Source organism: Alosa alosa, chromosome 14, assembly GCF_017589495.1.
Source record: "Alosa alosa isolate M-15738 ecotype Scorff River chromosome 14, AALO_Geno_1.1, whole genome shotgun sequence".
In the NCBI taxonomy this organism is placed as follows: Eukaryota; Metazoa; Chordata; class Actinopteri; order Clupeiformes; family Clupeidae; genus Alosa; species Alosa alosa.
In genome coordinates, this window is record NC_063202.1 from 17,569,388 (window position 1) to 17,582,261 (window position 12,874).

Sequence of the window (12,874 nt, forward strand, 5' to 3'; positions counted from 1 at the left end):
GGTTAACCCCATCAGGACATGTCACAGTACTTTGGTCTATATTGACCAACATAGCACACAGATAGTACACTGTGTCTTGTTTTTAATGTAGAGGTTTGCAAACGTTATACACAAGATTACAAACATTAAAGTTTAGATAACAGTAATAGTATCTAGCTACATTTGTAATAAGATTACCGAAATCAATGATGAAAATGGTCGGAGAGAAGAGTTATATATTTTTTTCTTTATTCTTTATGCGGGATTAAAAAAATAATGACTGTTAACTTTTTTTTATTTAAATTCAGCATAATGACAGACCTTATGGTGAGAGGCTCTCTGTCACATCCTCTTCTTCTGCCTCTCCTCTTCTTGTTTGCTTCTGGTTGCCATGGAGGGAAGATACTTGTGGCACCAGTGGAGGGAAGCCACTGGGTGAACATGGACATTGTGATAAGGGCTCTACACGACCGTGGACATTCCATCACTGTAGTACGGACGACCAAGAGCTGGTACATCAAAGAAGACTCGACCTACTACGACTCAGTCACAGTGCCCGTTGAGAAGGGGTTTGATGAGGAATTTGTCAAACCAATTGTTTTTCAACTGATGGAGGTTGAGAGGGGAAGGAGTTCCATGATCAATTTTATTCCTCTTCAGCTACTAATGTTCTCGGCCATGTATGACGCCCATGATTTAACCTGTAAAATGATATCCTCGATGTTTGAGGACAGAGCCCTAATGCAGCGTTTGAATGAGAGTCAGTTTGACCTGGTTCTCACTGACCCCTCATTTGGTGAAGGCATTCTGCTGGCTCACTACCTTAAGCTGCCCTTGTCTACAACGTGCGGTGGGTTACCGGCACTGATGGGCACTGTGCTCTTGCACCTTCACCGGTATCGTACATACCAATTACAGGATCAGGCCTGTCTGATAAAATGACCTTCTTACAAAGGGTGGAAAATATGCTTTTTCATCTCCTTGTACAGTTTGAATTTAAGTTCCCAATTCGAGCACAATACCAGGCAGTCTGTGATAAGTATTTTGAACCTAAAGTAGACTTTCATGAGCTTGTGCTAGCAGCTGATATTTGGCTGATGCGGGTAGATTTTGTGTTTGAGTTTCCATGCCCCACTATGCCCAATGCTGTTTACATGGGTGGGTTCCAGTGTAAGCCAGCAAAGCCGCTTCCTCACGACCTGGAGGACTTTGTACAGAGCTCTGGAGAACATGGAGTTGTAATCATGTCTTTGGGTACTTTTGTAAGTGAGATTCCAAGTGACTTGGCAGAAGATATAGCAGCAGCTTTTGCGGAGTTGCCTCAGAAAGTCATCTGGAGGCATATTGGAGAGAGACCATCTACCCTGGGTAACAACACCCTCCTAGTGGAGTGGATGCCCCAAAAAGACCTACTAGGTCACCCTAAAATCAGAGCCTTTGTAGCCCACGGAGGAACAAATGGAGTTCAAGAGGCCTTGTATCATGGTGTTCCAGTTGTGGGCATACCTCTGTTTTTTGACCAGTATGACAATCTGTTGCGACTGAAAGAGAGAGGAGGAGCTAAGATGCTCAGCATTGCCACCACAAATAAAGACACGTTCCTCCAGGCTTTGCAGGAGGTGCTCCATGAGCCATCCTACAGGGAGAACATGCAGAGGCTCTCCAGACTGCACAGAGACCAGCCAATGCAGCCCCTGGACCGAGCCCTCTTCTGGATTGAGTTTGTTATCAGGAACAAAGGTGCTGCTCACCTGCGCACAGAGTCCTACAAGATGCCCTGGTACTCCTACCACTCAGTGGATGTTGTGGTGTTTTTAGTTGCTGTATTGCTCAGCTTTATGTACATTTTGCTTTACAGCATTAGTTTCTTTTGCGGAAGGGTTTGTTTGAGAAGGAAAATTAAACATGAGTGACATCATGCTATTGAAAATGTTGATAATCTTTTATTTGTTTTATTTTTTATTTGAGAACAAAGTGCCCTAATATGAAAATGCAACAAGCATTGGGAACTAGCTTTGTACATGAGCAACCATAAGTGGAGATACATTCTTTATCCGTATAATCAATCACATTATCTGATAATGTTCGGATACGGTACAAATTTATCAGTATTAATAATTAATATTTCTACAAGAGTAAACATAAAATGTGCCACAAACAGAAGTTTACACCAACGGGAGGTCTGCCTGACATTAAATTATTTCAAAAATGAATGGGAAAGGTCTTGCTTTGAAGGGTCATTAATGCATTGAACTGTTATTTCTGTGCACAAGCACACCACAGAGATTATCAGTGTGTTTTTACATGGTTATTGTTATATACAGGGCCAAGGATGACCTGTAGGATCAACTGTAAATAGTCAGCACATGTTTACTTCAACAGCAGCTTTGTGTGTTATGAAAGTTAGTTGAAGCCCCTTAAAGAGTTTTTTACCTTGAAATAAAGTTTCCAAAATCATTTTGATGGCACATTTAATAGGGCGAACTTATTGCTTATAAAAAATGCCATAGGAAGTTGCTGTTATAGTATCCCAACTCCAAAATTGAAATCCAAAACAGCTGCTATGCTACAGAAATTCAGTAATCTCTCTTTACAGACTGCTGCCGGTTCAGTCCCTCTATATTGTATTGGAGATCGCATATTTAGGTTGTTTATTATTGCGCTTCTCAACTGTCGGGGGACCCCGAGAGCAAATCTTTAGAGCTGCTTTAAGTCCAGTTTTCCTGTATCCTGCCACTAACCACATATTAGAAGTCGTGATATAATGCACACATAGTGGTGTTTGCTGTACTGCAAATGTGTAAAAGTCCCCACGTAAAGGACATAAAACATTATATAATTGTTTCATTGTGATCATGCTCAGAACAGCTCACTGTGACTAAGCATTTACCTGTGCATCCAAAGTTCCCCACACTTCCTGAAAGATAAACCAGCTCTGCTCTCTAGTGGTATTGCAAAGGACCTACACAGACAGAAGTCTGTATGTCAATAGTTGCTTCATTCATCAAAAAAGAGAAATCTAATACATTTACCACTATAAAAAAACTGCCTTGGGGCACAGCAATATTGTCCTCAAAAAATACCAATATAACACAACTACTGAGATCTGTATAATTTGCTGTATTCTAAATGTAACTTGAGAATGAGTCATGTGGGCATATTGAACTTGAGTGGACCTGAACAAACTTCACTTAACTTGATGTGTAACTCCTGGTCATGACATTCAGGGCAAAATGTAATATTCTTTCTGCCCTCTCACCCAGTCATGCAGTTCAACTTTTTCAACCACGACATAACAGTCATCTTAATGGTCAAAAATAAATTACCGTAGCCCATTCTAAATGTTTTCTACCGAAAAGTTCTGACATGAGACTGGGTCAAATGTACCCTTTTTACCAGATTTAAAATATGTAATACACAATATGAGGATTACCTTTAGCATACAAAACAACAGAGATTGAACTTGAGTGAACCTGAATAAACTTCGCTGAACTTGCGGATTCAGATGGTTGATGCGGTCTTCAAATGTACAAAGTACAAAATGTAATACTCTCTGCCCTCTCACCCAATCGTAAAGTTCAACTTTTTCAACCACAGTACAACCATCATCTCCATGTTCAAAACACGGAAATCGCAGGCTCTTGTCAGGGTTTTATAACACAAGCGATCTGTTACAGTTATTCAGGGGACAACATACCATGGCTATCTTACTCTGCACTTTGAACTCTACAGGCTGAGGAGCAGTATACAATCACACCTAAAGTGCCTCTCAGGAAGCTGGCATGCATGGAATCACATCTATTTGTATTTCTTTACAACAGAAGAACATTTCAGCCTATTTGGTCACTTAACCTGGGTGAGTTGTATGTCAATATATTTCTTGATCTATTATTTGGTTCAACACTAACCTTTTGGGCCTTGGAATGAATTAATATATGACGGTCTGAATTTTCTGAAACGTTTTTGGGATAAAATGGAAGCCATGGGGTGCAAATGCAAAGTACACAACAACAGCATGAATATACCCTGAGAGCATAGTCCAGGGTTTGCACTGTTCAGGCTCTAAGCTCTGCAATGAATTTCTCAAAACAATTAGTGCCAACTGCACCACATATGTTATAAGCTGCAAAAGCATGTCTTGCTCAGAATGCTTAGTTTGTGCCTCAAAAGCAAATATTTATCCCAATGAAACAGTCAGTACAATCAAAATGACAAGTCATGATGCCATTGTGTATGTCAAGATAGTCAAGCTGTTTTGTAATGTCAATGTGACACTATTTTCTATTTCAAAACTACAAAGTTACACATTTTTGTGTGTGGATGGGCTTCATTGCAAGACAGTGGATATGTTTCAAAGTTTTTTTTTCTCTTGACAGACATTGTGACAGTATAAAGTAAACAAATGCAAAGGAAAAATGACCAATATACAGTAAAATATCCCTTGGTCAGAGCTGTGCACATTTTTCTATACATCCTGACGTTCCTGTCAGGTCACATATGCTAGACTAGTTCAACACATGTGCATGTAATGACACAAGCAATGAAAAAAGGCCAATTTGTTTAGGACTATTCAGCTGGGAACCAGTATAGTGCATTTTGACCAACATGACATTAGCCATTGAAAATTAAAAACACAGCAGATATTTGTACAAAATCAGTTGCATCATGGGTGTACTAAAGCATTGCTATTTGTTCAAAATGGGGAGAATGGCTTCAATGATGTGCACAACTGATAAGATGATATGGAGTTTGAACAAAAAGTTTTGAGAATTACCATGCTGATCTGAGAAATGTGCCAAAGCAACTGGAAACTGTATCATCATATCAGACTTGCTTTTCTTTCATGCAGTTTGCAAGCATGATATTCGATTTAGCAGGATGTGCTGCTAACACAGGATGTTTAACTCATATCAATCTTAATTTTTTAAATGACCTCTGTGTATGAAATGCTTTATATAAACAAAGTTGACTTGATTTGATTTTTACTAGGCTTTTAGTGTTCATTTAGTCTTACCAGTGTCCAAAAATGCATACAACTACAAGAAACACCTCACCTCACATTCTTAAAGTGTCAATAAGAATTATGTCAATAACTCAGTTTTGACAAAAATGTCAGATGTCAGAACCTGTCAAAATGTCAGAACCTTATACTGTAATTCTAAGGGGACGGAATGTACAACTCCTGTTGTTTTCCGATGTATGTATAAATGCATGTAAATGAAGTGACTTGACTTGATTTACACATACTAACCTAAATATACATTTTTTCATCTTATTTTTCCTCATAGAAATATGTTTGCACATTTCCACCACGGTCTCCTTTCATCTCTCTTACTCACTATGACAATCCTCTACCTGTCGGGTCCCGGGTGCCATGGCGGGAAGATACTGGTGGTTCCGCTGGAAGGAAGCCACTGGGTAAACATGGACATTCTGATAAGGGCTCTACACGACCGTGGACATTCCATCACTGTGGTACGGACAACCAAGAGCTGGTACATCAAAGAGGACTCAACCTACTACGACTCAATCACGGTATCTGTCACTGAAGGCTTTGATGAGGAATTTATAAAGCCAATCCTGCAAAAACTGTTTGACATAGAGAGGGGTAAAAGCTCAGCTTTGAATTTCTTTAGTCTGCAGCTGGAGGCAATGTATTTCATCCCCAAATCTGTTGATCATGTGTGTTTAATGGCGACCACCATGTTCGAAGACAAAGCCCTGATGCAGAGCCTGAATGAGAGCCAGTTTGATCTGGTGCTCACAGACCCTGCCTGGGGAAGTGGTATAATGCTGGCTCACTACCTTCAGCTACCCTTAGTCTACAATGTCAGATGGATCACCACAGGGGAAGGACATCTTACGTTAGCACCTTCACCGTTATCCTACATACCACTGACAGGATCAGGGCTCTCAGACAAGATGACTTTCTCAGAGAGGGTTAAGAACATGCTATTCTATTTGCTGTTAATGGCACAGAACAACATGATTCTTAAACCACGGTACCAAGCTGTGTGTGATAAGTATTTGACACCAAAGGTGGATTTCTTTGAGCTGCAGCAGTCAGCAGATATTTGGCTGATGCGGGTCGATTTTGTGTTTGAGTTCCCACGCCCCACTATGCCCAATGTTGTTTACATGGGTGGGTTCCAGTGTAAGCCAGCAAAGCCCCTTCCTGAAGACCTGGAGGACTTTGTCCAGAGCTCTGGAGAACATGGAGTCATCATCATGTCTTTAGGGACATTTGTAAGTGAAGTTCCAAGTGACATTACTGAAGATATAGCAGCAGCTTTTGCTGAGCTCCCCCAGAAAGTTATTTGGAGGTACACTGGAGAGAGACCATCCACCCTGGGTAACAACACCCTCCTAGTGGAGTGGATGCCCCAAAAAGACCTACTAGGTCACCCTAAAATCAGAGCCTTTGTAGCCCATGGAGGAACAAATGGAGTTCAAGAGGCCTTGTATCATGGTGTTCCAGTTGTGGGCATACCTCTGTTTTTTGACCAGTATGACAATCTGTTGCGACTGAAAGAGAGAGGAGGAGCTAAGATGCTCAGCATTGCCACCACAAATAAAGACACGTTCCTCCAGGCTTTGCAGGAGGTGCTCCATGAGCCATCCTACAGGGAGAACATGCAGAGGCTCTCCAGGCTGCACAGAGACCAGCCAATGCAGCCCCTGGACCGAGCCCTCTTCTGGATTGAGTTTGTTATCAGGAACAAAGGTGCTGCTCACCTGCGCACAGAGTCCTACAAGATGCCTTGGTACTCCTACCACTCTGTGGATGTGGTTGTATTCTTACTGGCTGCGGTTATCTCTGTTGTTGTGATTTCCTTTGTTGTAATCAGATATACATGCTTTAAACTGTTAGGAATGAAGAAAATAAAACATGAATGATTTCCTGGCTAAGCCTCAAAATGAGATATGATACATGTGTAACTGGTGCAACTGTAAATAATGTTGTTTGTCAGTAATTCAAAGAAGTACTGTACTATATGAATATATACTGTGTACTCATGAATTGAAACATTTTCCATCTAAAAATATCAGTACCTATGTACTGATGATGCAACTGAATACATTTGTCTCTGCAACAAAAATGATTGAAAAAGATCTTAAAAAGTTACATTACATCAAAATTACATCAAAAGAAACGGTGTGGTTGAGGTGAACAGCAGGTGCACTCCTGCTGTAGTGGTACCTGTACATCTCCAGGTCAGGGGTAGGAATTGCTTTGCTAAGTTCCAGTATGGATTACCAAAAACAATGACTCTATTTAATTATTAGCTCTTAAATTGTACTTAATTGCATTTTTTAAAAAAATGTATTGCATTCAACACCGATTGCTGTCATTTTGCTATAATTTGGGTCAGGGGTGCCATCACTTGTGTGAAAGTATTACCAATTTCTTGCCAAACTCAATGTGTTGTATTTATTATATCAGAGACAATTCATTCAGAATGGGTCATGCAGGAAGCCTACCTATTTTCTTTGTGATTGACTATTGTATTGTAACACTACAATCTTATATATACCACATAGTATACTCATTATAAATATAAGTAGCACTCAGAAATAGGATAACATCAGAAAATGTGCAGTGGTCTCTTAATTGCAGAGCTGTATATATACTTTAGGAGAGTAACTTGTGTCCGTGGTCTGTGTAACACTTTGCAGTGCTTTGTTCTATTTGCTCCATCCAGCTGATCCAAATACAAAATGTGTTCAATAATCCAATTTTCATTTTTTTTAACTGGTCAGCAAATAGATAATTGCTGCTATTTTCTACATTTGTCATTAGTCACACAAGATAAAGAAAAATCAGAAACTGGATTGGAAACAAAAGTAAAATTCAGTTAATATTAGATTTTTGCCTTTTTTTACCGTTTTTGTTGGGCTGAACCACAAGCGTAGGGGGAGTGACCTGATACATATAACAGAGCGCGCGCAGTGTTGGTGATCACATTTTATCAGCGGATGTAGATATGGAGGGCTATCAAACACAGTTCAGCTTGCATCAAGGTGCCAAGCGATTGATAATGTCAGCTCGAGACCAGAACTTCAGATGCAGAGGGAGACATTGCTGCGTCCTGACACTTATGAGTAGGCTAGCCTACGTGTTCTGAGCTGTTCTGGGAGGCTTTGGATACATGAGCATTACCAATGGACTTGAGCCGTAGTAGCCTAAAGGCCAATGTAGGCTATTTGCTGTTGAAATTAATAAATGGATAAACTAATAAATTATTCACTATTCTTCGTTTAATGAACCTAGTCTAGTGTAAAGTGTTAAATAAGCAAACACGGCCCATGTCAAACAGTGCTTGGGGTAGCCTATTGTCTGGTGTGTGTGCGCGCAGTTTTTATTGATGAGTCGGAGTGGCAAGTGCTGCGCATAGTTGCAGTGGAATGTGGCTGCCCAGGGCATTATAAAACTTCTCGCTCTTAGGGCTACTCATACACGGTGCTGAAATGGCGTATTTAGCTTTCTAAATTCCAATCATATCAAGCTAGGGGAGAAATCGTTGGACATCCATTATTTTGTTATTCAGCACCCCTGGTCAAAAATATGTTCCCGCGCGCCTGGAGTGGGGGAAGGAATGCAAGAGCGTCTCACTGCAGTGTTCTTCCAGGGGAGTTGGCCAAGTCAAGGGGGCCTGAAGGGGGGCCGAAAGCAGATAAGATTGGGATTGTTTGGTTTTAGGGCAAGTAGCCGCTTCCGATTAGATAAATCTAATAGAGAAGGTTGTTGGAGTGTTTTTGCAGCAATGCAAAGTCCAGGACACAGGTATTGGGGGTGTATGGACAGAGACATTATGTCACAGAGGGATGTCCGATGGGGAGTGGGGGGTTAGACTGTCCATTAAGCAGCCTGACTGCATGGGGGTAAAGGCTGTTGGCCAGCCTGCTGGTTTTGGCCCTGATGGACCTATATCTTCTCCCAGAGGGCAGTGGTTGACAGAGCCGGACAGTAACGGAGTACATTTACTTGAGTACAGTACTTGATTACAGTTTTGAGGGATCTGTACTTTACTCGAGTATCATTTTTGGGGAGTACTCATGACTTTACTCAAGTACATTTGAGAGGCAAATATTGTACTCTTTACTCCACTACATTTCTATCCATAGCCGTGAGTACCTGTTACTTCTTCTAAAAAAAAAAAAGGAAAAAGCAAAAATCTCGGAAACCCTCAATTTGTTGTTTCCCTCTCAAACGGGATTGGATTGTGCAGGCGCTACTGATTGGGACAGCCAGCAATCACCTTCAGCTTTCCGCCAAAGTCAACTCCATGGTTAGATTTAGATAAGAGATGAAACCATGGACGAAACAATGGATGAAGACGCAACAGGTCCATCCCGGGAATGTGCCAACCTGTGGCCCCACCTTGCCAGACTATTTCAATTTTCTGAACAAGTGAATGATAGTTTTCACTTCAAGTGTTTCAATTACAAAATAGTATTTTGTATTTGAAATACATGTATTAGAAATACTGCCCATCCCTGGCAACATGGTAAAAAGATATAAATTACTTGATTTTACTTTCAATTCCTTTTACATTCTTCAAGGTATTAACAATAACACTTTTCATAAATCCATGTAGGATGTTTCTGTACATAAATGTAAGCACTGGCAGTAGTAATGCAATATTTAGAAAATGTACTCTTGATACTCAAGTACTTTTAAAAACAAGTACTTCAGTACTTTTACTTATAAGTAGACATCTGACTGTTGTACTTTTACTTTTAGCAAAGGGTATCTGTACTTTTACTCAAGTAATGAAGCTGTGTCATGGATGGATGGATGGATGGATGGATGGATACTTTATTGATCCCTAAGGGGAAATTCAAGGTCTCAGTAGCATACAGACATCACACACAACATGCACCTACAGCAGAAAAAGTAATATTAAAAAAACTCCACTGTACAATAGAGACAGTAGAAGATAAACATGATACTAAAATACTAAATACTGAATGTATATATAAACTAAATCAAATATCAACATAGTGTGCTTAAGGATGATCAAGCATGACCGGGCAGGGACTGAGCCTGTAATTCAGTGTGCAGCTGAGGATGATCGCTTCCTTGTTGTCCCTGTCAAGGGTGCCATGGTCGTGGACCCCTCAACAGACACAAGCAAGATGCAATATACAGTTGAAAGGGTGGGGATAGTGCAATATCAGTATACACTGAGGTTTAAGATTAAAAATAAATATAGTGCAAGGCAGTTCAGTGCAATAACAATATATTAATAATACTATTGTAACTGTAAGGTTGAAGTACACATGAGGTAGATGAGCAGAACAGTGTTGATTGACTTGTTCGGTGTAAGGGCGACTAGTGGACAGTACGTACACAAACATGGAGAAGATGAAGAGGCAGACAGACTATGCAGAGAAGTCTCTCTCTCCTCTACCCTTAAGTGAAGCATTGAACAGTTCAATGGCCCTGGGGACAAATGACTTCCTCAGTCTGTCAGTTGTGCATGACAGTGAGCGAAGTCTCCAGCTGATCAAGCTCTTCTGCTTTATAATAGTGCTGTGGAGTGGATGACATTGTCCAAGATGCTGATCAGTTTGTTCAGGGTCCTTTTGTCTGATATTGAAGTGATGCACTCCAGTTCGGCTCCCACGACAGAGCCAGTTTTCCTTACCAGCCTATCTAGTCGCCCAGCATCCTTATTCTTTGTGCTTCTGTTGTAGAAAAATTCTGATCAACTGAGTCAAACTCAATTTTGACAAAGCGAAAGAATACTGAAGAAGTGTAGCTTTAATGCACACCTGAGCATTGGTTCATTAAACAAGCTGCCCTACTCTGGCTGCTGTCCAGCCTTTATACCCCTTCAAGTTATCCTAGACTGGACCTTCTGTGGCTTTCCCACCACCCAGGACGCTGGCAACAACAAACTGGTAAAACATCCTGAGGAGCTTACTGCAGACATTGAAGGACTGCAGCCTCCTCAGGAAGTACAGCCTGCTCTACCCTTTCTTGTAGAGTGCTTCAGTATTGGCTGACCAGTCCAGTTTATTGTCCAGGTGTAAGCCCAGATACTTGTAGGTGTTTACCACCTCCACATTGACCCCTTCAATGGAGACTGGTAGCAGAGCGGGCTTTGACCTGCGGAAATCCACCACCATCTCCTTGGTCTTTGAAGTGTTGAGTGGAAGGTGGTTGAGCTTGCACCATTGCACAAAGTCCTCCACCAGGCTCCTGTACTCCTCCTCTTGCTCATCCCTGATACACCCCACAATAGCAGTATCATTACCAAGTAGTTAATGGCTTGTTCATCATTAGTAATTTCTTGTTCATACATAATTTATCATCAGTAAAGCATTTGTTCACACAATTATAAATAGTTTGTTCATAGTAAATAAGCTTATCCAAAAATATGTTTGTAAGTACATGATTTATACTTAATAAGTAATGAAACAACCACTAATGAAATAATTTTCTTATTATAAACCAGTTGCAAACTATTACAAAATGCTTTGTTCATCATTTGTAAAGCATTGTTCCTATGTTAATTCTCATAAACAAAGTATTTGTACACACAGTTATAAATGGTTTGCTCATAGTAAATACGCCTATATCTAAAATATGTTTATGAATTATTGTTAATACTTAATAAATGATGCAATAATATTTTGTTGATGAAGTAATATTTCTAGTATTTAACAGTTGTTACATACAAGGATACAAGGAAGTTTATTGTCACATGCATATAGTTACTGGAAGTAAGAAATGCAGTGAAATTATGTCTGGTGTCAGCCTATTTGTGCATTAATGGGGGCTAAAAGTGCAGTAGAAGAGGGGTTTAGTAGATTAAGTGGCAAGGGCTGCATAAAAAAGGTGGGGGAGGATTGAGATTGGGTGGGGGGCACCAACAAGGAGCATACACATGCAGTAATGATTAGTTAGGGTGAGGATACATATTTTATAAACCACTTCCTAATACTATAATTCATGATTAACTCAGGAGTTACAAGTGGTTAGTTAATGATATTTTGTGAGCTTTTCTAAAGTGAGAACTTTCTATGCCTTGCAACACATTTTCAAATGAGTTGTAAAGATTACATTCACATTCATTCATTTAGCAGACAAGCGACGTACACATGGCGGCTGAAGTGCCCTTGAGCAAGGCACCTAACCCCTCACTGCTCCCCGAGCGCCGCCGTTGTAGCAGGCAGCTCACTGCGCTGGGATTAGCGTGTGCTTCACCTCACTGTGTGTTCACTGTGTGCTGTTTGTGTTTCACTAATTCACCGATTGGGTTAAATGCAGAGACCAAATTTCCCTCACAGGATCAAAAAAGTATATATATACACTTATACTACATTGACATAACAGGGAAAGCCGGGAATTGAACCCCCAACTTTTCAGGCTACTGCATGCTGGTCCAGCTCCTTATCCACTACACCACCTTGGCCCAGCTAGAAACCCCCACAACTATGCAAAAGTTTCTGTTTTCTTCTACTACACACCGTCATTAAACAGCTGTAAACTATTATTAAATGCTGTATTCTTCGTTTGTAAAGCATTATTCCTACATTAATTCTCATCTGTAAATCATGTTTACACACAGTTAAAAATGGTTTGTTCATAGTAAACACACATATCTATATTATATTTTCATTATATGAATTGACTATTGTAATACCACTGGGCAGAGGTAGTGTAGTGGGTAGGGAGCCGGGTTAACTTGCAGTAACCCATAAAGTTGGGGGTTCAAACCCCGGCGTCCACCTATTTGGCCTTGCCCTTTAATTTCATTGACATGTGTAAGTCGCTTTGGGTGAAAGTGTCAGCTAAATTAATAAATGCAAGTGTAAACTTTATAACTCATTTGTAAATGTGTTGCAAGGCATAAAATGTCCTCACTTTAGAGGAGCTCACAAA

General features: G+C 40.4%; 2 protein-coding genes across 2 annotated transcripts; both read left to right on the plus strand.

The window, feature by feature from the left end:
- Window positions 1–405: 405 nt before the first annotated feature.
- LOC125307188 (UDP-glucuronosyltransferase 2B31-like) lies at window positions 406–1,892 on the plus strand. The gene is given in 2 exon segments (XM_048263029.1): window positions 406–811; window positions 814–1,892. Coding segments are annotated over 2 exon segments (1,470 nt in total). The 5' UTR covers window positions 406–420.
- Window positions 1,893–3,748: 1,856 nt separating this feature from the next.
- LOC125307585 (UDP-glucuronosyltransferase 1-2-like) lies at window positions 3,749–6,878 on the plus strand. Its single transcript, XM_048263636.1, has 2 exons — window positions 3,749–3,835; window positions 5,268–6,878. The coding sequence occupies exon 2, from the start codon at window positions 5,272–5,274 to the stop codon at window positions 6,874–6,876; it is 1,605 nt and encodes a 534-aa protein (XP_048119593.1). The 5' UTR covers window positions 3,749–3,835; window positions 5,268–5,271; the 3' UTR covers window positions 6,877–6,878.
- The last annotated feature ends 5,996 nt before the right edge of the window (window positions 6,879–12,874 follow it).

What these genes read in the sequence shown, in the direction of transcription:
- LOC125307585 (XM_048263636.1), top strand. Translation starts at nt 5,272, where the DNA reads ATGTTTGCACATTTCCACCACGGTCTCCTTTCATCTCTCTTACTCACT.